Source organism: Oculina patagonica, chromosome 13, assembly GCF_052425735.1.
Source record: "Oculina patagonica isolate OP01 chromosome 13, crgOcupat, whole genome shotgun sequence".
Classification (NCBI taxonomy): domain Eukaryota; kingdom Metazoa; phylum Cnidaria; class Anthozoa; order Scleractinia; family Oculinidae; genus Oculina; species Oculina patagonica.
Genome location: NC_135770.1, coordinates 9792950 through 9814557, shown reverse-complemented (window position 1 = coordinate 9814557; position 21608 = coordinate 9792950). Strand labels below are relative to the sequence as shown.

The window sequence follows — 21608 nt, the reverse complement described above, 5'->3', positions numbered from 1 at the left end:
TGTTTGGATTTTTTCCCTTGGAAAGATTTTGTAAGTAAACGGTTATGGCGGAAGTTCATGTTATTGGCGAAATCATCGGTGCTAGTGGCTTTCCATCGCATAATCTATACTGTAAATGGTCCGTACATGTTGACGGTTTGTGGAAACTCTTAGCTGGGCAAAAAGAGGGCCAAACTCAAGTTGACAATCCGCAAAACGAAGACTGTGCAAGATGGTGTCATCCTATAGACTTACACTTCGCAACCAAAGGACTTAAAGGCTGGCCAAAGTTTCATTTTCAAGTTTGGCATCAGGATTCTTATGGCAGAAACGAGATTTACGGTTATGGATACTGTCACGTTCCGACCTCTCCTGGGACTCATAGTGTTGATTGCGTGACTTGGAGACCGCTCAGCTCGAGCAAATCTGAACAACTTCGTAGCTTTTTCGTAGGCGGTGCGCCTCAGTTAAAAAGTTCAGACGCTATTTATACCGGTGGAGACAGATATAAACTAAGAACGATTGCTATGGGGACAGTACATTTGCAACTTGGCGTCATAACAAGAAACTTTGACAAGTTTGGGGTGGAATGCTAACATAAAAACAAACATGACTGCAAGAAGTACACTGGATAGCTGCATCTAGTACCTTAAAGTTGCTAGCTTGTATATGCTTCTGTAGAAACGTTTTTGAGAATTTTTTAAATGTTCACATCTCCAAGACGGCAAGTAACATACCGGTTCATACAAAACTGCATGTAATAACATATTGTGTTGATTGCACAGCACATTATTACTTGACACAAACCTTTCTCTTTGTGCTCGGTTCTTCCCCATGTGAGAAACACATGACCCAGACGACTCCATACCAATGACACAGCTCTACAGGGCCTTGTAGTTTCTCTGCTTCTTACTAAAGCCCCATTTACAGTACACGCGCTAAAAAATCGGCGCGGCACGACAAATTTTCGGCACCGTGACCAAACCATTTCGGCACAGCACTACCCATTTACAGTCAACTCTCTCTTAACGGACACCTCTGTAAGACGGACACCTCCATAAGACGGACACCTGGTAATGGTTCCTGCCGTTTTTCAGTCATTTTACTGTAACCAAACTCCCTATAAGATGGACACCTCTCTAAGACGGACAATGGACACTTTGAAATCATTAACGGACACTTGAGAAGTGTTTTTTTTATCATGTTTTATTAGTGAAAATACTTCCAAACTTCGCAAAGTTAGTCAGTGCCCGAAGGATACGTGTATACCAAGCTTACTTCCCACAAACAATGACGCTTTAACGGATTACTTCTTTGCTTACGTATATGGACACTAAAGAGGTCGTTCTCTACTTACAGTGTTACAGTTTGTAGAAGCTCTCAATTTTTCCTTTGAAAAGCAAATACGGCCATTTTATTATAATTTAAGTCTTGTTGCAGTTAGCAAAGGCTTGTGTATTGTGCAAAGGTTTAGCTTTATTATCTCAGAATTACTGGTGTCATGTTAAACGCGACTCTCTACAGAGCGGACACCTCTCTAAGACGGACAGCTGCGGCCGGTCCCGAAGGTATCCGTCTTACAGAGTTGACTGTACACGACCAAAACGAGAAGGTTTTCTCCTGCTAGGTACCGTACCAATTTTTATATCGGCACCCCTACTTTCCATCGGTTTTCTTCCCAAGAAATGTAAGAAAAATGTTTTGCTGTGATTGCCCATCGTGCTTTCAGTGCAAAACGCGAATTTTTTCGACAAGGAACGAGTTGTGGACAATTTAATACATTCAACAGTGTTCAAGGGCAAAACAAATCGATATCTTAAAGGAGTTGATGAAATCAGAAGAAGAGGATTGAAAAATAAATGGCTCTTTGCAGTGATGGTGGACGTGGCTTTCACACGGCATTTTTTTTAAAGCGGGAGCTTTCTATTATTTTCTTCCTCGTTGGCATTTGCATTCCCCAGAACTTCTCTTTTTTGTACTCTTCTCGCTGACCATGTGACTAAAAGAAACAAGGACCTTTGGGGCGAGTGAATGCTGCAGTGGCCGCCATTTTCATGAAAACTACGCATGCGTCAAGCTAGTTTTGTGCACAGTGCCTTGATTTATCCGTGCCGAGACTCGGCTCCTCCAAAAAATTGGGCACTGGTGCCACATTACATTTGGGATCGGTACATTTACACATCGATAATTGGGAGTGTCATGCCCAAAAGTGTCAGCATGGTGCCAAAAATTTGCCATGCCCTGCTGACTTTTTTTGCGCATGTAAATGGGGTTTAAATATGAAATTTTAACCAAGCGACAAGCAGTCAGACACCACCGATCTCTGTGTACTATCTCATTGGTATGGAATGTCGGAACCTTTACTGGGGAAGGAAAAAGAGCACTGCCTGGTTACTCTGGCTCAGAATGTTGCAACTGTGAGATGTTGAATGTGTTGGTTTAAATTTTTGACATCTCTTGTCTGTGGAAGAATTGAGCAAAATGAGAGAGTGTTAGGTCCGTTTTCTTGTGTTAAGCCTGTTGCAATCATGAGATAATGAAAGTTTTCTGGGATGTTACACTGTGTTCCCTTCACGTCATGTTGGGTAGCAGTGACAACATTCTTTATCTTTTGTAAATATTTTATATGTATTTATCAAAGAGTAAATCTTGTATGATAAAAATTCTCAAGACATAGCTAATTGTAAGATTCACTAGCCAGTTTCTTACAGTGTTATGTGTATAAAACATTAAAAGATTAAAGAAATCCCTGTCAATGATATCCCTGTGAGGTTACTGTTACTGACTGATTACATGTGTTGCCATAGTAAAACCAGTAACTACATTTATTATTTTACTAGCTCCGTGAGCAGTCAAGATGAAACGAATCCCGTGCTCTGATTGGCTACCCGAGCGGTCAAGATGGAGCCATCTTGACCGCTCGGGATCGCCTGCTGTGTTCCCACAAGCGAAAAAACTTTTCAGTTCCGTCGTCGCTACTTCAAAAAGCTTTTCAGTCGTAAATTTGAGCTATGAAAGTATTTTCCGAAACAACGCAAGTATTTTCTGTCTGTTTCTAGCGAAATGGAGTCCGATAACAAAGAAATAGGTATTATTATGTATAGGCTTCCATTTTTTTTACAACAATCATCTACAAACTATCGCCAGAATCTTTGCTCATGCCCGACACACAGCACTTCGCTCGCACGGTAACACTTGCTACGCAGGCTAGGTGACTTAAAGTTTTTATTTTGCGATTTGAAAAGCTTATAACGTTTGCTATTTCCTCAGTAGATTTAAAAAATATTGTGGTGTGGAGTTTGAGATACATGGAAAAAAATCTTGACCAGACCACAAGAAAACATCCATTCCATAACTTTTTCTTTCATGTCCCAAAGGGGACATACTGGTAATCAATAAATCATTGTTGTTGCTTTGACACTTTAAAAGCCCGAGTGCAGCCTTAACCTTTACTAGGAGACAATGAGTACTTCATCGCACTCCAGTTTACTTGTTACTGAAAGGCCTACAGCATGCTTATTACAACCCAAGGTTTCAACTTCTCAATCATGACTAAAGGTTCAAACTAATAACCATATGACATGAAGTTTTTGCAACTTTTTGCATGATCCACAACATAAATCGTATGTTGTTGCTAATGATTAGTTAACGGATGATATTGTATTTTACATCACTTCAAAGAATAGCCTGCAAGCAGGCTTGTGCCAAGTCTAAGTTGCTCACAGGCTATTTAAAATTCAAAAATTTTAATACTGACAATACTTACATGTACATATAGTTCTTTATTTAGTTAAATTTAAGGTGTACCACTTGTAGGGAATTGCAAAAAATAATTCCTTAGTCTTTCCAAATGGAAAGAAATGCATCCTACAAAATGCAACAAATCGTCCATCTCAAAAATAAAACTGCTGTAAAAAATTTCATGTCACAAAAAATTAAAAATTAATGAAAGAATAGTGAGTAATACAGTGGAACCTCAATTAAACGAACCTCTATATAGTGAAGTCCTCAATATAACGAACAATATTATTTGCTCCTGTAATAGTCGATATAATGAAACCTCGTTATAGCAAACATATTTTGCCAGTCCCATGGCCCTTTGTTATATCGAGGTTCCACTGTAGAAATATGAATCAGGAACTAACTAAGACAAGATCACAAGTTTTGTGACAATTGCTAAAGCTGTATAAGTTAAACAGGGAAAAAAGCTCTCAAAGACCTTCCTTCTTCTCCTCTTTTTTACATACTCTTGAAAATAATTTAAATTCTGACACTATGAAGAACTGACCAGATGTCTCATCAACAACCTTTTAAGGTTTTCAGAAGACTGGAATTAAGTTACCAGTTCCAAAAACTAAAAATGAATAGCTGCAAAATTAATGAGCATATCTATAATATTAATGAGTCTTGGTGGACTGTAACTCAACATTTTTCCAGTGCTTGCTTTCTACAAATTGTCCATTGTGTTGTTCCAGAAAATATCCATACCCCTTCCACGGAAGGCTTTTTAGGTTAAATCCCCACCAGCCCCCTGGAAATTCCAGATAATTTCCATACTTTCCTTTAAAAATTTTGGCTTTTGAGACCCCCCTAGGAATTTCCAATGACCTTCCATGGGGTGGGTCTGGACACATTTTGGAACTGTACATTTTGAAATCAACATTGTCACTTGTATGTCAGGCTTTCAGAGACTTTGCCATAGCAACAAGTAATGTAAATTTAGTAGTGATGTCCATATTATTTTCTTCAGTCATTGGGATGTTGTTATAGTTGCAATGGGCTAGTTTACATTTCATCATCTTCAAATCCTAAGTCTTCTTCTGGAAAGTCGCCAACTGTAACATCTTTAGGCTTAATAAATCCTCCATATTTTTGTGGGCAGGTAAAATATCTCTTCCCAGCAACACTGAAAGGAAAACACAAGCAAAGTTACTGGACTGGCCTGAAATAATGTGAGCCATACACGGTTTATTGTCACAAGGTGCAAAGAAAATGGATTTTCTAGCTTGCCCCCCTATGTGCTAGCCTGAATGGCCTTTTTCAGTGGCCTTTCTTCATCTGTTGAAAGAAAAGTCCAAAAATGTTACTTGCCTATCCAGCAAGTGATAAATAAAATCCATTCTTGTCCCAAGAGCTGCTTGTCCCTCTTAGCCGGCTGAGCCTGGGGCACAGGGAACAAGTGGCTCTGGGGACACATGATTTGATTTGCTAGATTTTGAACAAAGAGAATGTAAACATAGCCAATCAAATCAACTGCAGTAAATTCCCCTACAACAAAGAGTTTTTTTTATGGTTGATAATTTTGATTTGCTAAATTTAAATTTCCTTTGTTGAAGACTTAGCCAATCAAATCACGTGTCCCCAGAGCCACTAGCCCTTCCTCGTGCCCCAGGCTCAGCCGGCTAAGAGGGGCAAGCGGCTCTGAGTGGGAACGAGAAAGGATAAAATCCACTAGCCCAACAGGAAAATCACACGTTGTCAGCATAGAACAATGAGAACAAAAAATTATTGTGTTAGCGGTAGTATCATAAACTTAACAAATTTATTTTCTTGATCTCCTTACCTGCCATCATTTTTGCCAAAAGGTTCATCATACTTAACACCAACCCACCAGCCTGGTTTGAAGTCTGTTTGTCCTGAAAAAAAACAAATATACCGTAAAAATCCGCTTATAAGCCCCCCCCCCCCCCCCGCTTATAAGCCCCCCCGGTTATAGGCCCATCAAACTGGAAACAAAAAAATACATCCGGTTATAAGCCCCCCTGGATATAAGCCCCCCTCTACCGGATGACAGTACTGAACAGGGCTAAATGTTGCTTTTTTGTGCGTTTTAACTTAAAAACGTATCATTTTCAATCAACACTCCTGAGGCTCTTTTCAAAACGTTTTTTTCCTTCCGCTTATAAGCCCTCCCGAATATAAGCCCCCCCCCCCCCCCCCCCCCCCACTTATAAGCCCACCCAAAAACCCTTACGAAGTTGTATAAGGCCAGGGCTTATAACCGGAATTCTACAGTACGCTTACCCTACATTTCTGAAGCATGATTAGGCCTGGAATTAAAAAGTGGGTGTCTAAAACTTTATAAGACTCTACCCTTTTAGGGAGGTCTGGGGGCATTCACTCCTAAAAATGCATACAAAGGTGCATCAACACACTGTTAAGTGCAAATTTACGTGAAGATTTTTTTCAAAAGGGGTGGGGGGTGAAAAACCTAATATATATAAAGGGGTATATTTTCAGATGGAGATTTGGATACTACGCACACGTCGCTGCCCCGCCCACTTTCTTCTACTGAGTTAATTTAATTTATGTTTTGGTGCACAAATAAAAAAATAAAATTTAACCAAGATTATTACCAAGCATGGTTCAAACAAACAACCACAAACAACAGTATCGGCAAGGAGACAGAGCATGTGAGCACAGGAATTTCTGAAATTTGTCAACCAAGATAGGCGGGGCAGCAAGGCAAAGATTCGGTCCCATTCCACCCATCAGTGGCGTGGGTAGTACTGTGTCTGGAAATTTTAAAGTGCATACAAGAAAAAAACTCTTCAGACATGATAAAATGAGCCTGTAAACATCCTTACCTACAAACATAACCACACCCCTCCTAGCAGGTTGATTGCTAACGCTGACCTCACACCGAGAACCAACGGTGATCGCTTTAGCAGCAGCTTCTTCCTGTTGTTGTTTTTCTTTCTCTTGTTGGATTTCTTCTGGTGTTTTCTCTTTAAATTGGCCCATTTTGTTTCTTTGTTTAAAGGCTCTCACTGAATCTGTGTAACATGATTTCATTTGAAGAAAGATGAGATTGAATATTTTCCCTCAAGAATGGGCCTCCCAGATATTTGAAATTCTCTATAATGCATGCCACACAACAGCAAGTTTCTTAAAACATATTTGTCTAGATCAGAAGCAGGCAAATTTCATTGTAGTCATATACTACTTTTTAGGCACAGTATTAAACTTCTAATGAACAGATGCTGTTATTGAACGCAGAAGAGAGGTAACAAGCTTCAAACATTACTGAAAGCAAGAAAAATACTTTTTTATTGCTTCCATGGAATACATGTAAAAATAGGAAAACAAAAACATTATCATCCGGCATAAAATCAACTTTTAGACCTCTTTATAAATTTGATGTTGCAAAGAGAAAACATGATTAATATATCTTAGAAAATGCCCCTAGAGGAAAAAACTATCAATGATATGAACTCTTAGCCACAGGCCATGCACTGTCTAACATTGAATTTGAATTACCAGTATTTGCTAGCATCGTAGGTATGCAATGCGTGAAAAGAGCTACGGCTACAGAGCCTTCTGCATAAACTACCTATGCCAATAAGACTTGCCAATTATTTGTATAGGATCACAATTTGTTACTAACCAGATCTCTTAGCAACAAACTGTGATTCTATACCAGCCAATAATTGGCTTGTTTCATTGGCATGGGAGGCGCGGTGGCCTAATGGTTAGTGCGCTGGACTCTGGATCAACAGTCCAGATTCAAGCCCTGGCTGGGGTCATTGTGTTGTGTTCTTGGGTAAGACACTTAACTCTCATAGTGCCTCTCTCCACTCAGGTGTTTGAATGGGTACCGGCGAATTTAATGCCAAGGGTAACCCTGCAATGGACTAGCATCCCATTAAGGGGGGAGTAGTAATACTCCTAGTTGTTTCATGCTACTGAAACCAGGATAAGCTCTGGCTTGATGGGCCACTAGGCTTGATGCAGACTATACCTTTTATAGGATCACAATGGGTGCAAAAAAAGCGCTTCTCAGCAACACAGCCTTCTGCATGCATTGCATGTCTATAATTCTTGCTAATAATTTGTTACTAACCAGATCTCTTTGAATAATCATCTGTGCTCATCTCGTATTTTTCTACAGCTGATACATCTTCAAACTGCCCTGCCTTTTTTGTGGGATCTTTATCCACCACCTTGTGATTAGATTCAAAGAGAAATTAAATAAATCATTTACCAAAAAATACATGACTTGTGTATCCTTCATTTTACAAAGCTAGGTTTTACCTAAAGTTATCAATTAAGAATTTTTGGCATAACTATAGAATACAGTGCCACTTTTAAAGATGGATATATTTGGTGGCTTGTTTGGCTCAGTAGTCACTGCTAAGCCAAACAAGCCACTCAATCTACATGCTGAAGACTGCTGAGACTGTCCCTACACAGTCAATCTACACAGTCACCAAAGACTTCCACTACAGGACCAAACAAACCAAACGAGGCACTACATGTCCACACCAAAGACTTAGTGCACAATCCCAATCAAAAGTGGCCCTGCATTCTGTAGTTGCTCCGAATTTTTAATTTGAAACCAAGTACATGTACCGGTAATAACCAATCTGAGACACTCGGCAGTTCTCCGTAGAGTCACATCTTTACCCATGTGGATTTTTCTCAGTTCAAATAGCAATCATCTCTTGAGCAGCAAAAGAAATGTTAAGTTATTTAAAGAGAAGAATCTGAGAAGGGGGTGTGACCGAGTGGTTAGGGCGCTGGACTTGAAATCCAAAAGACCTAGGTTCAGGTCCCATTCTGAACTGCCTGGAGTTGATTCAAGGTAGACCCAAGTTCAACTTCTCGGCTATGCTCGTAAATAGCCAACTGGCTTGCCTCCTGCCAGGTGGGTTTTAAACCTTGTCATGTTTAATTGAAGACCGGCAGGAAAGAACGGCCACTGGACTTAGAAAAGCTTAGAAAAGCTTAGAAAACCCTGCAGGGAAAGATGTACACGCGATGCTTTGGAAAACTCAGACTGCTAGCTGACTGGGAGAACGTAAGCTTGCAAAATGCCTTTTTTTTGCATGTGTAATTTTTCAAAAACGAATGAAAGACTGGTGAAATGAAACAAAGGACAGTGTTTAGCACACGTAAACAAACCTGCATGCGCAATTTGGAGCTGTTTTGATAATGTTTGATTTAGCCAGAAAGTCCAGCGGCCGTTCTTTCCCACCGGTCTTCAATTTATAATGTTTTTTTTCATGTTTCAATGCTTGCAAATTGACCCCATTGGTTCTTGTCCTAAATGAGTTACAGACAGTAGACAGATGTCATTTTTTCTTCACTTACATTATAAAGATTATACCATGTCCTACAGCATTCATATTACTTATTTAACAAATCCACCATATTTCTCCATGGTCTACACTCTTGACTTATAGACCATAGAAATGACGTCATAAAATGTTCAAAATCACAAGCTGTTAGGCCAGTGGCTTCACTGCAAAGTTTTGGACATTTTATGACGCAATTTTCTATGGTCTATAAGAATGTAGACCATGAAAAAAATGAGGTTGACTTGTTTTATACCATGACATGGAAAATTTACTGGCAAATTAGATGGAAAATCAGTGCAAAGTCAGGCACACATGACAGCTCATAGGATCGCATTTTTTCACTTGAAGCTGAAGAATTTATGGAAATGTTATCCTCAATGTTCCAGCTGCCTTTTTACAACTCGCTTGATTATGTCTTGGAAAATATCGCAAAAATAGCGTCAATATCTCAAGTTTTCCTAAATTTGTCTTGGGTTGCATTACAGGATACGTCACTTTCATGGTCTATACTCTCGTCAACCATAACTTTTGACCAATGAGTGTGCGAGAATTTTCTCAGTTATGGTATAAATATTATTGACAGACATATAACAAAGATATACCTACATGTAACCTCATATTGTCATCAACTGGATAAGCACCCAGTAATGCATCCTCATTATTTAGGATACATAAAAATTTTCCTTCTATGTCCAAGAGCTGAATTTCCATAGTCATTGCTGAGCAGCCTGTTATTAGTTCTAATTTGCCCTGAGAAAAATAAACAGATTCAAATGTTAAGCACTTAGTCAGAGGAACTGTCCAGGTTGTCCACAAATCTTTGAGAAAAACTATTTTCAAGTATAGGCAGGATAACAGTGGCAGATATTAAAGAGTGATCCAGGGATCCTGGTCCTGACCATTCACTCCCCTTCTCCCCTTTTTTCCAGCAAGAAAGGACAAAATACTGTAAAGTTCCGGTTATAAGCCCCCCTCCCCCCCCCCCCGATATAGGCCCCCCTCTGCTGGATGACAGTACTGAACAGGGCTAAATGTTGCTTTATTATGGCTTTTTAACTTAAAAAAGTAATTTGAACAGCACTGCCATGGCTTGTTTCAAAACGTTTTCTTTATACAGCTTATCAGCCCTCCTGGTTATAAGCCCATCCGTTTATAAGCCCACCCAAAACCCCTTATGAAGTTGTATAAGCCCAGGGCTTTTTACCGTAATTTTAGGGTAGTCCATCTCTACTTTGCCTTAATGCCTACTAACCCTGCGCTCTCCCCTCTCTCTTTCACACACCTCCAGATACACCACTGGGCCGCAGGTATGGTTAAGTCCAAATTGAACCTGAACTTGGACTTGAACTTAATTTGTTTTTTATAAATAAGGTTACAAGATTGCTTGCCCCGCTACTAGTAAAGACAACCAATCGTCGCGGGGGCAAGGGTTAAATCTAGGCTGAATTGCAATCCTTGGTGCTTAAAGGCTAACTCCGATTTCTGAAGCACAAAACTACTTGGAGTATTGCTATATATTCAGCCTAGATTAGCCTGTGACTGTACACAGGCTACCCTGGATAGGATAATAGTCCATTAAAGGTTACTCCCCCAAGCATTTTTCTCAGGTGTCCTCGATAATTTGTTGGTATCAATTGATACTTCAGGGTGACAAGTTTTGTCACCAGAAATCTTTGAACATCCCAAGCCATGAAAAAAGTAGTACATGTACAAATATAAACATGTACTTTAAAGATGAATTACAGTCCGTACTGCGCAATCTCGGCTGCAATGTTTATGTGAGCCTCACAAACAGAGCAAAACTAAAAATTACGTGACAAACTTACCTGTTTCTTCATTATTAACGCCAGATATCCTTGCAGAACAAATAATAACGAGTAGAAGAACCTTGACGCTATTTCAAACCGACGTTTCAGCTCATCGGAAGTTCTTGAACGAAGCGAACTGTAATGGCGGACTAAAAAACTTCATGTATGCTGTCACCGAAGTGTAACGTTTCAACGAATTCAAAACAAAAACGTAAACAAACCCCGAGTCTGCGCAGTACGGACTGGAAATCAGCTTTAACCAATATACGAGAAAGCTCAGATAAAGTTGTGCCTTCATGAATTAAACGTTCTGGCTTGAATTTATTCCTGGTTGAAAATTTTCAAACCATTTTCCTCTGTTTTCCTTACTTACATTCATTACCACAATCGAAACAAATCAAAAGAAAAACTCAAACAAAACAAAAAAAAATTTTTAAAACACACCAACAAATCTATAATCATTTTATAAGCTTACGCAAAACACAAGTTCAGAATACCTTTAAAGAAGAGATCGTTTCGTTTCTTTGAAGCCTCTTTTCTGACGTAAAAGATGTCATCGAGCTTGTAATCTGAACAGCCACGGTAGCTGGTGTCTCTATTCCGGCCATTCTACCTATTTTTTGGAGTAAAAATATATTAAAATGGTCGCGCAGATGTGTGAAAAGAGAAAGTGACAGACGACAACTCCTTTGATTTATCGCGGGCTCACGACTTATTCTCATCAGGGATTGGTTCGAATTGTTCACGTGACTATAGTCAAAATATGGCGGCAAGGATAGAACGAAGAAGGATGTGAAAAACAACCTTATTTTTTCATAAAAGGAAGCAAAAATGCGGCTAAATTGCGAAATATCGATCGTTAATCGGGTAGCTCCTTCGCTTAACATGCGAAATGCAAGCAAGCCAACCCGTGCGTCTCTGGCTATTGGTCGTAAGGAGACTCCAAAACATGTTGACGAGAATGGGAAGAAGACTGTGTTTCTGTTAGTTTGCACCGCAAAGGAGAGAAATGGTGCAAAATATAAGGTTTGTTCAGGATAATCAAGCCTCTAACTAGCCCTTTCTTGATTTACAATGTGATTATAATAGAGCAGGGCTTAAGAAAAAGTCGTGACAATAAAATAAGCTTAGACTATTATCTTGTTCATTTCACATGATTTGTTTTAAACTCATCTTTTTATTTTAGGTTAAAGAAAATCTACAGCAGGTCTTCTCCAAGTTTCTTGAAAAAGGGAAAGCAACAATTCGGTTTAAGGAACCTCCACATGATCTATTTATTAACAAGGTACAAATATAAATTTTAAAATGTGGAGTGGAGAAGAGGGGAGCTTCTTGTGGAGAAAAGTTTAAATGTATAGATGTACTAACTTTACTTATAACTTATATCAAACTGACAGTTACTTTTGGAGGGGGACAGGGGGGTGGGAGCCCGGGAGAAAAGGGGCGGGAAACAGGAGAAGGGAGGGCGGGAAACAGGATTCCTAAGGTGGCGGGAACCGGGAGATAACGAGTAAAATTGTGCAACATTTCATCATATTTTGCAATAGATATGGGGTAAAGAGGAGAAATACGCTACGGAAAGGGGAGGGGGAGGGAGGCGGGAGTAAAAGGTATGGGAGCCTGGAGGTTCAGACCCCCCTGCCCCCCTCCACTTACCTTCTGAATGGCAGTCAGCATCACACAATTGCCCATCTCACAGATCAAAACTGCAATTTCCATTTGCTAAAACAGGCATCGGATGGGGAGAGAAAAGACTTATTCTAGGTGTACAAGACTTGAAAAAACCTTCAATTCCAGCTTGCTCTTCGAACAAGCAATTCTCAAATTTTGCTTGTCCAGAGCATTTGCATGCTGGTCTGGTAGCTCACTTTTTTCATGATTTAGTTGGCCTACCTGCCCATCAGACAAGGGCCCAGGAGCAAAATACACTTGTCCCAGACAGACAACTGGACCGGAACTTTTTTGAGCGCTGGGTGTACCAAATAAAGGCAGCATGGGGGCTTACCAGTAATAGAGGAAGGGATCAGAACAACTGATAAATGTTGAATTTGTGACTGGTTGGGTTCCACCTACAGATTGCAAGAATGGATATTTTTACACCCGCCTTTAATGTTACGTGCATAGCTATCTTTCTGCATCCATCTTTCAACATCATCTTTCGACAGCGTCTTTTGACGTGCTGTTTGAAATGAGCCAATCAAATCCAATGTATACCGTTACGTTGTTGGTTTCATGCAAATGAGCCCATAAGGTCAGAAGGTCATGCTAGTGGGCTGTGATTGGTGAATTTCGATCCGTGCTGCTTGTTAAGCACTTTGAAAGATGGATGTCGATAGAAAGGTGCTATGCACGTAGCACTGAAAGCGGGTGTAAAATAGCAAAAGGTTTTTACAGTGAGGACTACCTGCTCTGAAAAGGTTTAGGTGCAACAGTGGGATCAACAAACTAATTGTAGTGTGAGAAGTGGGTGTCAGTTCATTTAATCTGTTATTTACCTTCCTGGCAGGCTGATCCATCAAGTCTCAAAACATTCCTGTCCACACTTAAACTTGGAGACAAAGAGCTACAAAAGATCAACCTGTCCGCACTGGCTCCTGCAAAGATTTCAGAAATTGAAAAGCCTAAAACTGACATGGTGATCAAACGGCGAAGCGATTATCCACTTGGAAAGCCATTTCCAAGTACACTAAACAAACTAACTGTCAACAACTGTGGTCTTGTACGGATTGAAGCACGAATCCTACAGATGAGAGGATTGTCATATTTAAATGCAGCTGACAATCAAATAAGGGCGATTCCTTGCAGATTGACAAATTTATCTGCATTATCTGAGCTAGTTTTACGTGGCAATAGGATCAGAGATTTTCCACCTTCACTTTGTACTGGAGCATTGGCATCGTCTTTAAAGCTCTTGGATCTCAGCCAAAATGAAATCAAGCTTTTACCCTTGGCGTTTTGCAACTTAAAGAGCCTTGTTCATCTAAAACTAGATCGCAACCATCTTCACATGTTGCCAGTTAACATTGGAAAGCTTTCAAGTTTACGTTTCCTCTCTGCCAGTCATAATCAGCTCAAAGTTTTGCCGTACAGTTTATCTAAATTGAAGCTGGAATCAGTTGACGTGTCTGAAAATCCATTTCTGGATCAGGACAAATGGAACATTGTCAGCAAATTAACTGTTCCGTCATTGAAGGAATGTGCAGGAATTGCTGTCAAAAAGCATAGGTAAATTTTTTGTTCTGTTTTCTTGTAAAGTTAAATTCTGGATCTAGTGTTATAATTTATGTGACATAAGTGGTTTCCATGTTGGGGAAGGAGAATGGATGGGAGCATGATCATCCCCTTGGCCTACCAACAGGATCCTTAGAAGAGATACTTCTACTCTCACATTGCCTCTCCACCCAGGTGTATGAATGGGTACCAATGAATTAAACTGGAGGGGGGCAACCCTGTGATGGACTTGCATCCCATCCATTGGGGAGTAGCAATAGTCCTAGTCACTTTATGCAACAGAAACTGAAGAGAAACACTGGCCAGATTGGCCAACGATCTTGAATGCAGACTTTACCAATGTACTACCTCGTACTAGCCATGAAATTTACCTTTTTCAATAATTATTTGTTTTTGGTTGCAATTTTGAAAAAATTCATTCAGTGTTTATTTGTTTTTGTCTGCTATGATAACTTTAACAAAAAAAACATGAAATTGCGCCTGCGTACCTTTCCTTCTTTGCCCTCTTCACGCATGTGAACATTGCATGTGTATGCATTTGTGTTTGTGTTGCATGTGTGAACAAGGCTCATCTCTTTTGGATTGGAGCAGACATTTTCACCCATAATCATTCTGATTTTTTAACTAAATTACATTCAATTTACTCCCAGCAACAAAGGCTAACAGTTTTTATTATTATCCTATTTTAGGTGTTCCTATTCCAAGGAATACATTCCATCATCCCTGTGTGTATTTCTGGACACTGCCAAACAATGCCTGTGTGGTAACTACTGCTTCAAATCATGTGTCCACCACATTGTAACCATCAATATTCATCACCTCGCCCATACAGTGGTGTCCGTGTGTCCAACACAAAGCCACCTACCAGCGGAGGGCTTTCTCTGCTCTAGGAAGTGTCTTCAAAGGTTGCAAAACAGTAAGAGACCGTACTGGCGGTAGAAGCACAGAGGTTTCTTTGTCCAACAGAAAGCGGCATACAAGTATCAACAGAAACCTTTGCTCCAAGAAGGGTGTCTTTAATGATTGCAAAACATAATGAAACCATGGCAGGAGTAGAAATAAAGACAATTTTTATTCAGTTTATTGATGTCAAAAAGTTGCTGGAAATGAAATGAAACATGCAGACAATTTCCATGTGCTAAATAGGTTGCAAGGTGCAAACTTGCATGAAGAGTTTGCCTTTGTTCCATCCACAAATTACATTATGCTGTTTTGAAGTGCACCATATTAATTATTAGAGAATTATTAGAGAATATTGTTGGTCATTGACAGCTTAAATCTCAAATATATCTCATTTGAATTGTAAACGTTTTTCATAGCATGTATGTGTAGTAGATAAGTGTTAGTAGAGTAAACTAATTCATGTATGCCTCATACACAGAGTAGAGAAGTATTTAAAATAAAGCTTTATTACGTCGTGACGGAAAGATAGCTCCCCTCAAAAATTACTTATCTCTTTAAAGTGTCCACAGCCTTAATTTTCTCACCGCGAAAAAAATACGGCAACATGTAGACGAAAAGAGCGGCGAATGTAAAGCGCAACGGGTTTGGAAGAAATAAGAAAATGGAGAAGAAAATAGAGTCTGTGAACAGTCTAGACCTTTTTGTTCTGAATACAGGGTTGCCACGTTCAGGGAAAAGTCAGGCAAAGTCGGAATTTTGCAAAAAGTCAGGAAAAATCTTAGTTCTTGTCAAAGTCAGGGAATTTTGGCTGAACAAAATGGATTTGTTGGTGAAGTCAAATGCCATGCGTTCAAAATCCCTGAAAAACGTCAAAAGATCAAAAATGAAGAGAAGACTATCGATGGTCTGCAAAAGAAGCTGAAGCAAATGTAATTCAAGGTCGGTGAAGAGTGTTTTGAGGTCAGGGAAAAGTCAGAGATTTTTTGGGTTCTAAGGAGTGGCAACCCTGGAATAATTCTTTGCATGAAAATGACACGATGAAACTTACGGCCTTTTTTTTCATATGGTCTCACGAGGCTCTGTTGTATAGGTGAGTGTGTTGACTGCCGATTTTTCTGCCGATCGAAATTTCGAATCTGAGTCTGATTGCGAAATTGGAATTTTATTTAACCCCGTAAAGCAACATCAAACAGCGAGTGCTAAATGGTCAAATTTAAACAAAAGGAAACAATTGATTTGGTGTGTAATAAGTGTCTATTTGTGTGTAGCAACTATTATATTTCTATTGTTCACCGTAACCATCATGTGTTTTTGTTATATCGGCTCATTTACAACTGGCAAAACTTTCTTTCTTGGCGCGCAATTCATTTTCCCAAAAGTTGAACTGAAATTATCGGCCACATATAACAAGGAACAGTTTTCTTGTAAAAATGGTTTTCAAATTAAAGCAATTCAGGCGTCATCAATGGGACTGGATACTGTTCGAACGCATATAGAAACTAGGAAACAATATCCTTCTCTCCTCTCTGTTCACTATTATTCAGTCCTTTGCAAAAGCCTTATATGTCATCTGCAATATTTTCATTTTCTTTTTGCTTTTAGAAGAGCGGTCCAGCAGTCAAAATATCTCTGAAAACAACAAAAATCGCGTTAATTTTCTTCATTTTGAAAAATTGCTCCTTCCCTCGCATTAATTTACTATATTTAAAAGAAATTTTCCCTACAGTTCGCGTTTATTTAGTCGCGTTAATTTCGAAGACCTTAGTTAGGAGAGTGGGTGACGGTTTTCCCATCAAATTGAGAATAAAAGATATATCGAAAGAAAAAAAGAAAGAAAAGCTCACACAGCATTTGGAAGTATCGAGCCCGAGATTTGAAGGTGTTTGTTACGAAAGGAAGAATTTTAGTTGTTTTTTTTTTATTTCTTTTCTTAACAACAGCTCAGTATTAACTGTCACTTTACAGTAGTTTTCCAAGTATGGTAAACTGTGCCTTCGCAAGTGACGTAATATGACCAGTTTGCAGCATCGCCAATTACGTCATAACGGTTCCTTACGATGCGCGCGCTAAGTCACGTTGTCATAGTCTAATGATTTCCGAAACAAGTTCAGTACGTGAAAAGAACTTTACTTTGGGTAATACTCTCGTTCCAGGGTCATCTATTTACGACCATATTTAAAGTAAGGTAGAGGATAAAACTGCGTTCAAGCCTTGTCTAGTCTAGTCGCCTTGTTTCTCAAATTTCACGTTTTTCAAAGCAAAATATCTTATTTAACATGTTCTTATCGTGTCGGCCAGTTACGACTTCCCCGCTCACACTAAGGCGTTTTCGCGAAAATGGAACAGGCATGTTTCGCGGGCCTTAATTTTCGCGATTTGGCCAAAAAGTACAATGTATGTTGAAAGCATTAAAATCACGTTAGAATGACCTTATGAAAAATACATTTTGCGGGTCTTTAGTTTCGCAATTCTTTGAAAATCACGCAAATTAAGTCCCGCGAACTAAGTAACAATACGGTACATCAGTGTGAACGATACACGAAAACGCATACACGATCGAAAACACGATATCCCTGTGAATTAACGGTGACGAAAACTCATCAACGATAACGCAACATGGACGTGGCCTTGAACTACAATCGCTTTTTACAGCTCAAATTAATTTTCGATTAATGTTTGCTAATGAGGACATCAGAAAACGATGATCTCATTTACGCTATTGTGACGCGCTAAGCTAATTAATTGCTTAATTTTTGTAATGACCGGATTCGAATGATTTGATGTGCACGCGCCAGCGAAGAAAGTCGCACAATTTGACGCATGGCGAGAAGAACGCGACTGCAGGATCCCTCCATAGAGGAAGCAAAATTTAATATTCTTAACCCTGATAGCGCGTTTGCTGCAGAGGACTCGCAACCAGGCTCCTTGCAGCAACACTGTCGCACGTTCATTCTGCAGTCCATGGGTCTCAAGCGATTGGCTCGAATTGTCGATCTGCCGATTCCAAAGACGATGATCAATTTCCTGGCCAATCAGCTCACAGTGGACGATTTTTACGTCAACCGAAATAACTTGAACGCAGAGCACTTATCTCACTGTGTGTACCCGGCCAAGTGTCTTCTAGACATGTCTGAGGTACTGCTCAAATGTGTGCCTCCCTGTCTAGCTGATGATCGTGTTAAAACCGCTATGGAAGCTTGGAGTGGGGTAAGCCATCCAAATATTATGCACAGCTTTGTGCAGTTTAACCAGGGAGGTACGGATATAATTGTGTTTGAGTACCCTCCAGTCGCACTTGTGGACATTCTCGGTGAACGTCGAGAACTGCGAAGGCTTTTGCCTGAATACTTAATATGGAAAGCATTTTCTGAGCTGTGTTCCGCCATGCAGTATCTGAATGACAAAGGAATTCTCTACGATACTTCTAAACCGACCGAGCGCATTTCATTTGATGAACACGGAACTTTAAAACTGGACAGTGGTTTGCTCTACACGTCCTCTCCACAGGATAGTATGAACGCTATGGCTCTGGGAGATACCGATATGGGACTTTATACCCCTCCGGAAGTCTTAAAAGGACAGTTGTTTTGCCCCGGGAGTCAAGTGTGGCTCCTTGGTTGTGTCTTATACGAGCTCGCAACATTGGAACCGGCTTACAAGATTGTAGGAACGGACATGTTTACCGCTCTGGCTAACATCATGGAAGGTAGAGCCCCTCCAAATATCAATGAAAATTTCTCTAACGAACTCAAAACCATGATTCATGACTGCATGAAAGCAGACCCTGACCAAAGACCTAGCGTGGAAGAGCTTGCCTATAGAGTAGCTACGGTTGCTGAAAGAATGAAACAAAGTTATCAAGGTCCGGAAATTGTCGATCTTTGATTTAACAAGTGTTTAATAACGCCACTCATCTAAGTTCGGAGAAATGGCTCTAATTTTGAGCTAAGAGGCTTTCGTAAGGATTATAAGCAGTTTAATTATGCCTACAGAAGCCACATACTTAAAATCAGATTGGTGTTCAATCAATTACATACAACGCAATTGCATGGCAAACTGAAATGTAATCCAAAGTCGTCTTTTTTTTTAACTAAATGCATAAATTGCAACTTCGGTACTTCTAACAAGGTTTCGATTCACTTTTTGAATCAAGGAAAACTATATAGCTAGCTGCTTCGATGTCTCAATAAATATCCTGTAATTCCTCCAGGCGGATTGCACTAGCTCTCCCTGAATGTAACAAAAATAAAAATTGCTTAAGTAACACAAGAACGTTGCGATGTTACATCCAAATAAAATGCACTTCACTACATCAACTTATAACAGAGTCGTTTTTTTTATTTGAAACCTTAAAAACGCTAAAAAAAAAACTATAACTAGTAATAATCATGGATTAGCGGAGTGCGTTCGAGACAATTTTGTGTGCCTTTTATTCGCCCACTTTACACGACTGACCTCCAAAGATGCGAACACAAGCACATCGAAGAACATGGACAACTACGTTGTTTATGCGCATCCTTACTGCGCACGTAATTCATGTCGCAATAATTAAGCGCGCGCTGATGGTCGCCGTTGCGTTAACTTCGCTTGCAGCTTTTAAATGGCCGGTAACCCCCAATTTTATTACATTTCTGACATGGGTAACTCATAATCTCACAGCGGTGAAAGTTTTACAAAAAAAGTCAATGTGGGAAGATTTTCGCGCGGACGTACTAAACTTCAAAGCGACACACGAAATGACTCACTCGATTTCCACCTTTTTCGAGTTCGATGGCTGACTTAAACTCTACTTCCCTAGATGATATGCTTCCCATGACATTTTCGGTATTATTTTAACTTCGGGTACACGTTTCACGCATTATTTTTTTTTTACACAAAAAATGCAAATTCGATGCCATTTTGATATGCATGAGATTGAGGCCCTCTGCATGAGGTCGAGGTCACTTGTAGCAGTCCAAAAAGTCTCAAACGGTTGTGGCATCAGGCGATCGATACCCGCGGGACTGAACCATAGAACCCGCGGGACTGACGTCGGGCAAACGACGCGATTAGTATGCGTTCTCCTTCGTCGAACGCAACTAGGAAACTTGATATGTCTGGTATGTCACGTAGAATAAGCGAAATATGTTGATCATTGTTCAGTATTTTCCAAGTTGCATTACCAACTAAAGTATTGTAACGGCCGTCTTCGTCCACAATTACTTTTATTGTTTTAACACTGCGAGTACAAACAACTGCACTCCGAGTATCACTCACACACACTCCACAACAGGAAAGCGTAAGTCCTATTTATCCTTCGCACACGACTTCACTACGCGTACTCTTCGCGATATAACGATCTTTACAAGCTCGTGCACTAAAAACCGCTCGTGCACTAAACGTAGTTTCGTTACAGTATATAGACAACAAGTTAAAGAAGTAAAATCATTCAATTTATTGACAAGACCATCGTTAATTATACTCAGTCCTTGCTCAGCATTAAATTTACAAACAACAGGTCGGTGCTGATCCGAGAAGACCGCGGGCTCAGGTCACATGCAGTGTATCGAAAACGTATTGAAAGCATCGGCATTTTTCGCGAGAACAGCATCGTTATTTTTCGATATTTCCCTCCAGTATCTCTTTTTTCCGATATTTTCTCGGTATGGCGGTATCGAATATTTGATATTGGGCATCGGCTCATCCTTAAATTCCTCCACTTTGAGCTTTGTAAATGCGCTATACCATACCATACCATTACCATTTCAAGCCAAAAACTGAGACAGTATAATGTTTTGGACGCCAACCATGCATAGGCAATGATAGCAAATTCAAAAATTGTTAAACGTGTAGTTATCACCTCATAATGTGGTTTGTCAATTCCTTTTTACTAATAAGAACGTTTTCTCAGAAATATCTTGCACATTTTTGCTTCGAACTCATAAAAATTTCAAAGCAACAAAAGGAGGTGGCGTTGTTTGATTGCTGTGAAGGGAGGGTGGAACACAGCCTTGTTCCCAGGTTCTCTCTTCTTCTATACACTGTGTCTTCACGACCCATACACCACATACAACTTTTGAAAAGAAGGGTTGGTAAGCCGTTTCCTTGGTCAGACTGGGCGCAGTCGTTCAAAGGGTGGATAACGCTATCCACCGGATAAATCACTATCCAGTGGATAGCGTAATTTGTTTTCTCAACTCTTATCACGGGTTGTACAACATACGACAAATCAGGAAATTCCTCAGCCCTGAGTCAACGAAGACTCTAGTTCACGCATTTGTAACTTCACACTTGGACTACTGCAACTCTCTTCTCTTTGGCGTTCCAAAGTACCAGGCAGATCGCCTGCAGAAGGTGCTTAACGCTGCTGCTCGATTAATCTTTAGGATTCCTAAGTTTGACCACATTTCGGGCGCTTTATTTAATCTTCATTGGCTACCTGTGATTTATCGTGTCCGCTTTAAGTTGCTGCTGTTAGTTTATAAAGCTCTTATCAACCAAGGACCAGAATATCTTAAAGATTTTCTTCAACCCTACTTGATCAAAACCCATCGCCTTCATTCCTGCGTACAGAGCCTCCTGAAGGTCCGAAGAACTTATCACAAGACCTTTGGTGATCGCGCCTTTG

General features: G+C 39.9%; 4 protein-coding genes across 4 annotated transcripts; 3 read left to right on the top strand and 1 right to left on the bottom strand.

Moving 5' to 3' along the window:
- Nucleotides 1–10: 10 nt before the first annotated feature.
- LOC144636727 (B9 domain-containing protein 2-like) lies at nt 11–2670 on the top strand. Its single transcript, XM_078495927.1, has one exon. The coding sequence runs from the start codon at nt 45–47 to the stop codon at nt 573–575; it is 531 nt and encodes a 176-aa protein (XP_078352053.1). The 5' UTR covers nt 11–44; the 3' UTR covers nt 576–2670.
- A 517-nt stretch (nt 2671–3187) lies between these two features.
- Nucleotides 3188–11551, bottom strand: LOC144636726 (tubulin-folding cofactor B-like). The gene is made up of 6 exons (XM_078495926.1): nt 11365–11551; nt 9666–9809; nt 7823–7922; nt 6567–6755; nt 5543–5615; nt 3188–4885 (listed from the first exon to the last, which is right to left on the bottom strand). Exons 1-6 carry the CDS (start codon nt 11473–11475, stop codon nt 4765–4767), a joined length of 738 nt encoding a protein of 245 aa, XP_078352052.1. The 5' UTR covers nt 11476–11551; the 3' UTR covers nt 3188–4764.
- A 79-nt stretch (nt 11552–11630) lies between these two features.
- LOC144634822 (leucine-rich repeat protein 1-like) lies at nt 11631–15604 on the top strand. Its single transcript, XM_078493855.1, has 4 exons — nt 11631–11893; nt 12054–12152; nt 13374–14092; nt 14788–15604. The coding sequence occupies exons 1-4, from the start codon at nt 11699–11701 to the stop codon at nt 15035–15037; spliced, it is 1263 nt and encodes a 420-aa protein (XP_078349981.1). The 5' UTR covers nt 11631–11698; the 3' UTR covers nt 15038–15604.
- A 2165-nt stretch (nt 15605–17769) lies between these two features.
- LOC144635675 (serine/threonine-protein kinase Nek7-like) lies at nt 17770–19324 on the top strand. The gene has a single exon (XM_078494759.1). It carries the CDS (start codon nt 17822–17824, stop codon nt 18884–18886), a length of 1065 nt encoding a protein of 354 aa, XP_078350885.1. The 5' UTR covers nt 17770–17821; the 3' UTR covers nt 18887–19324.
- Nucleotides 19325–21608: the final 2284 nt, after the last annotated feature.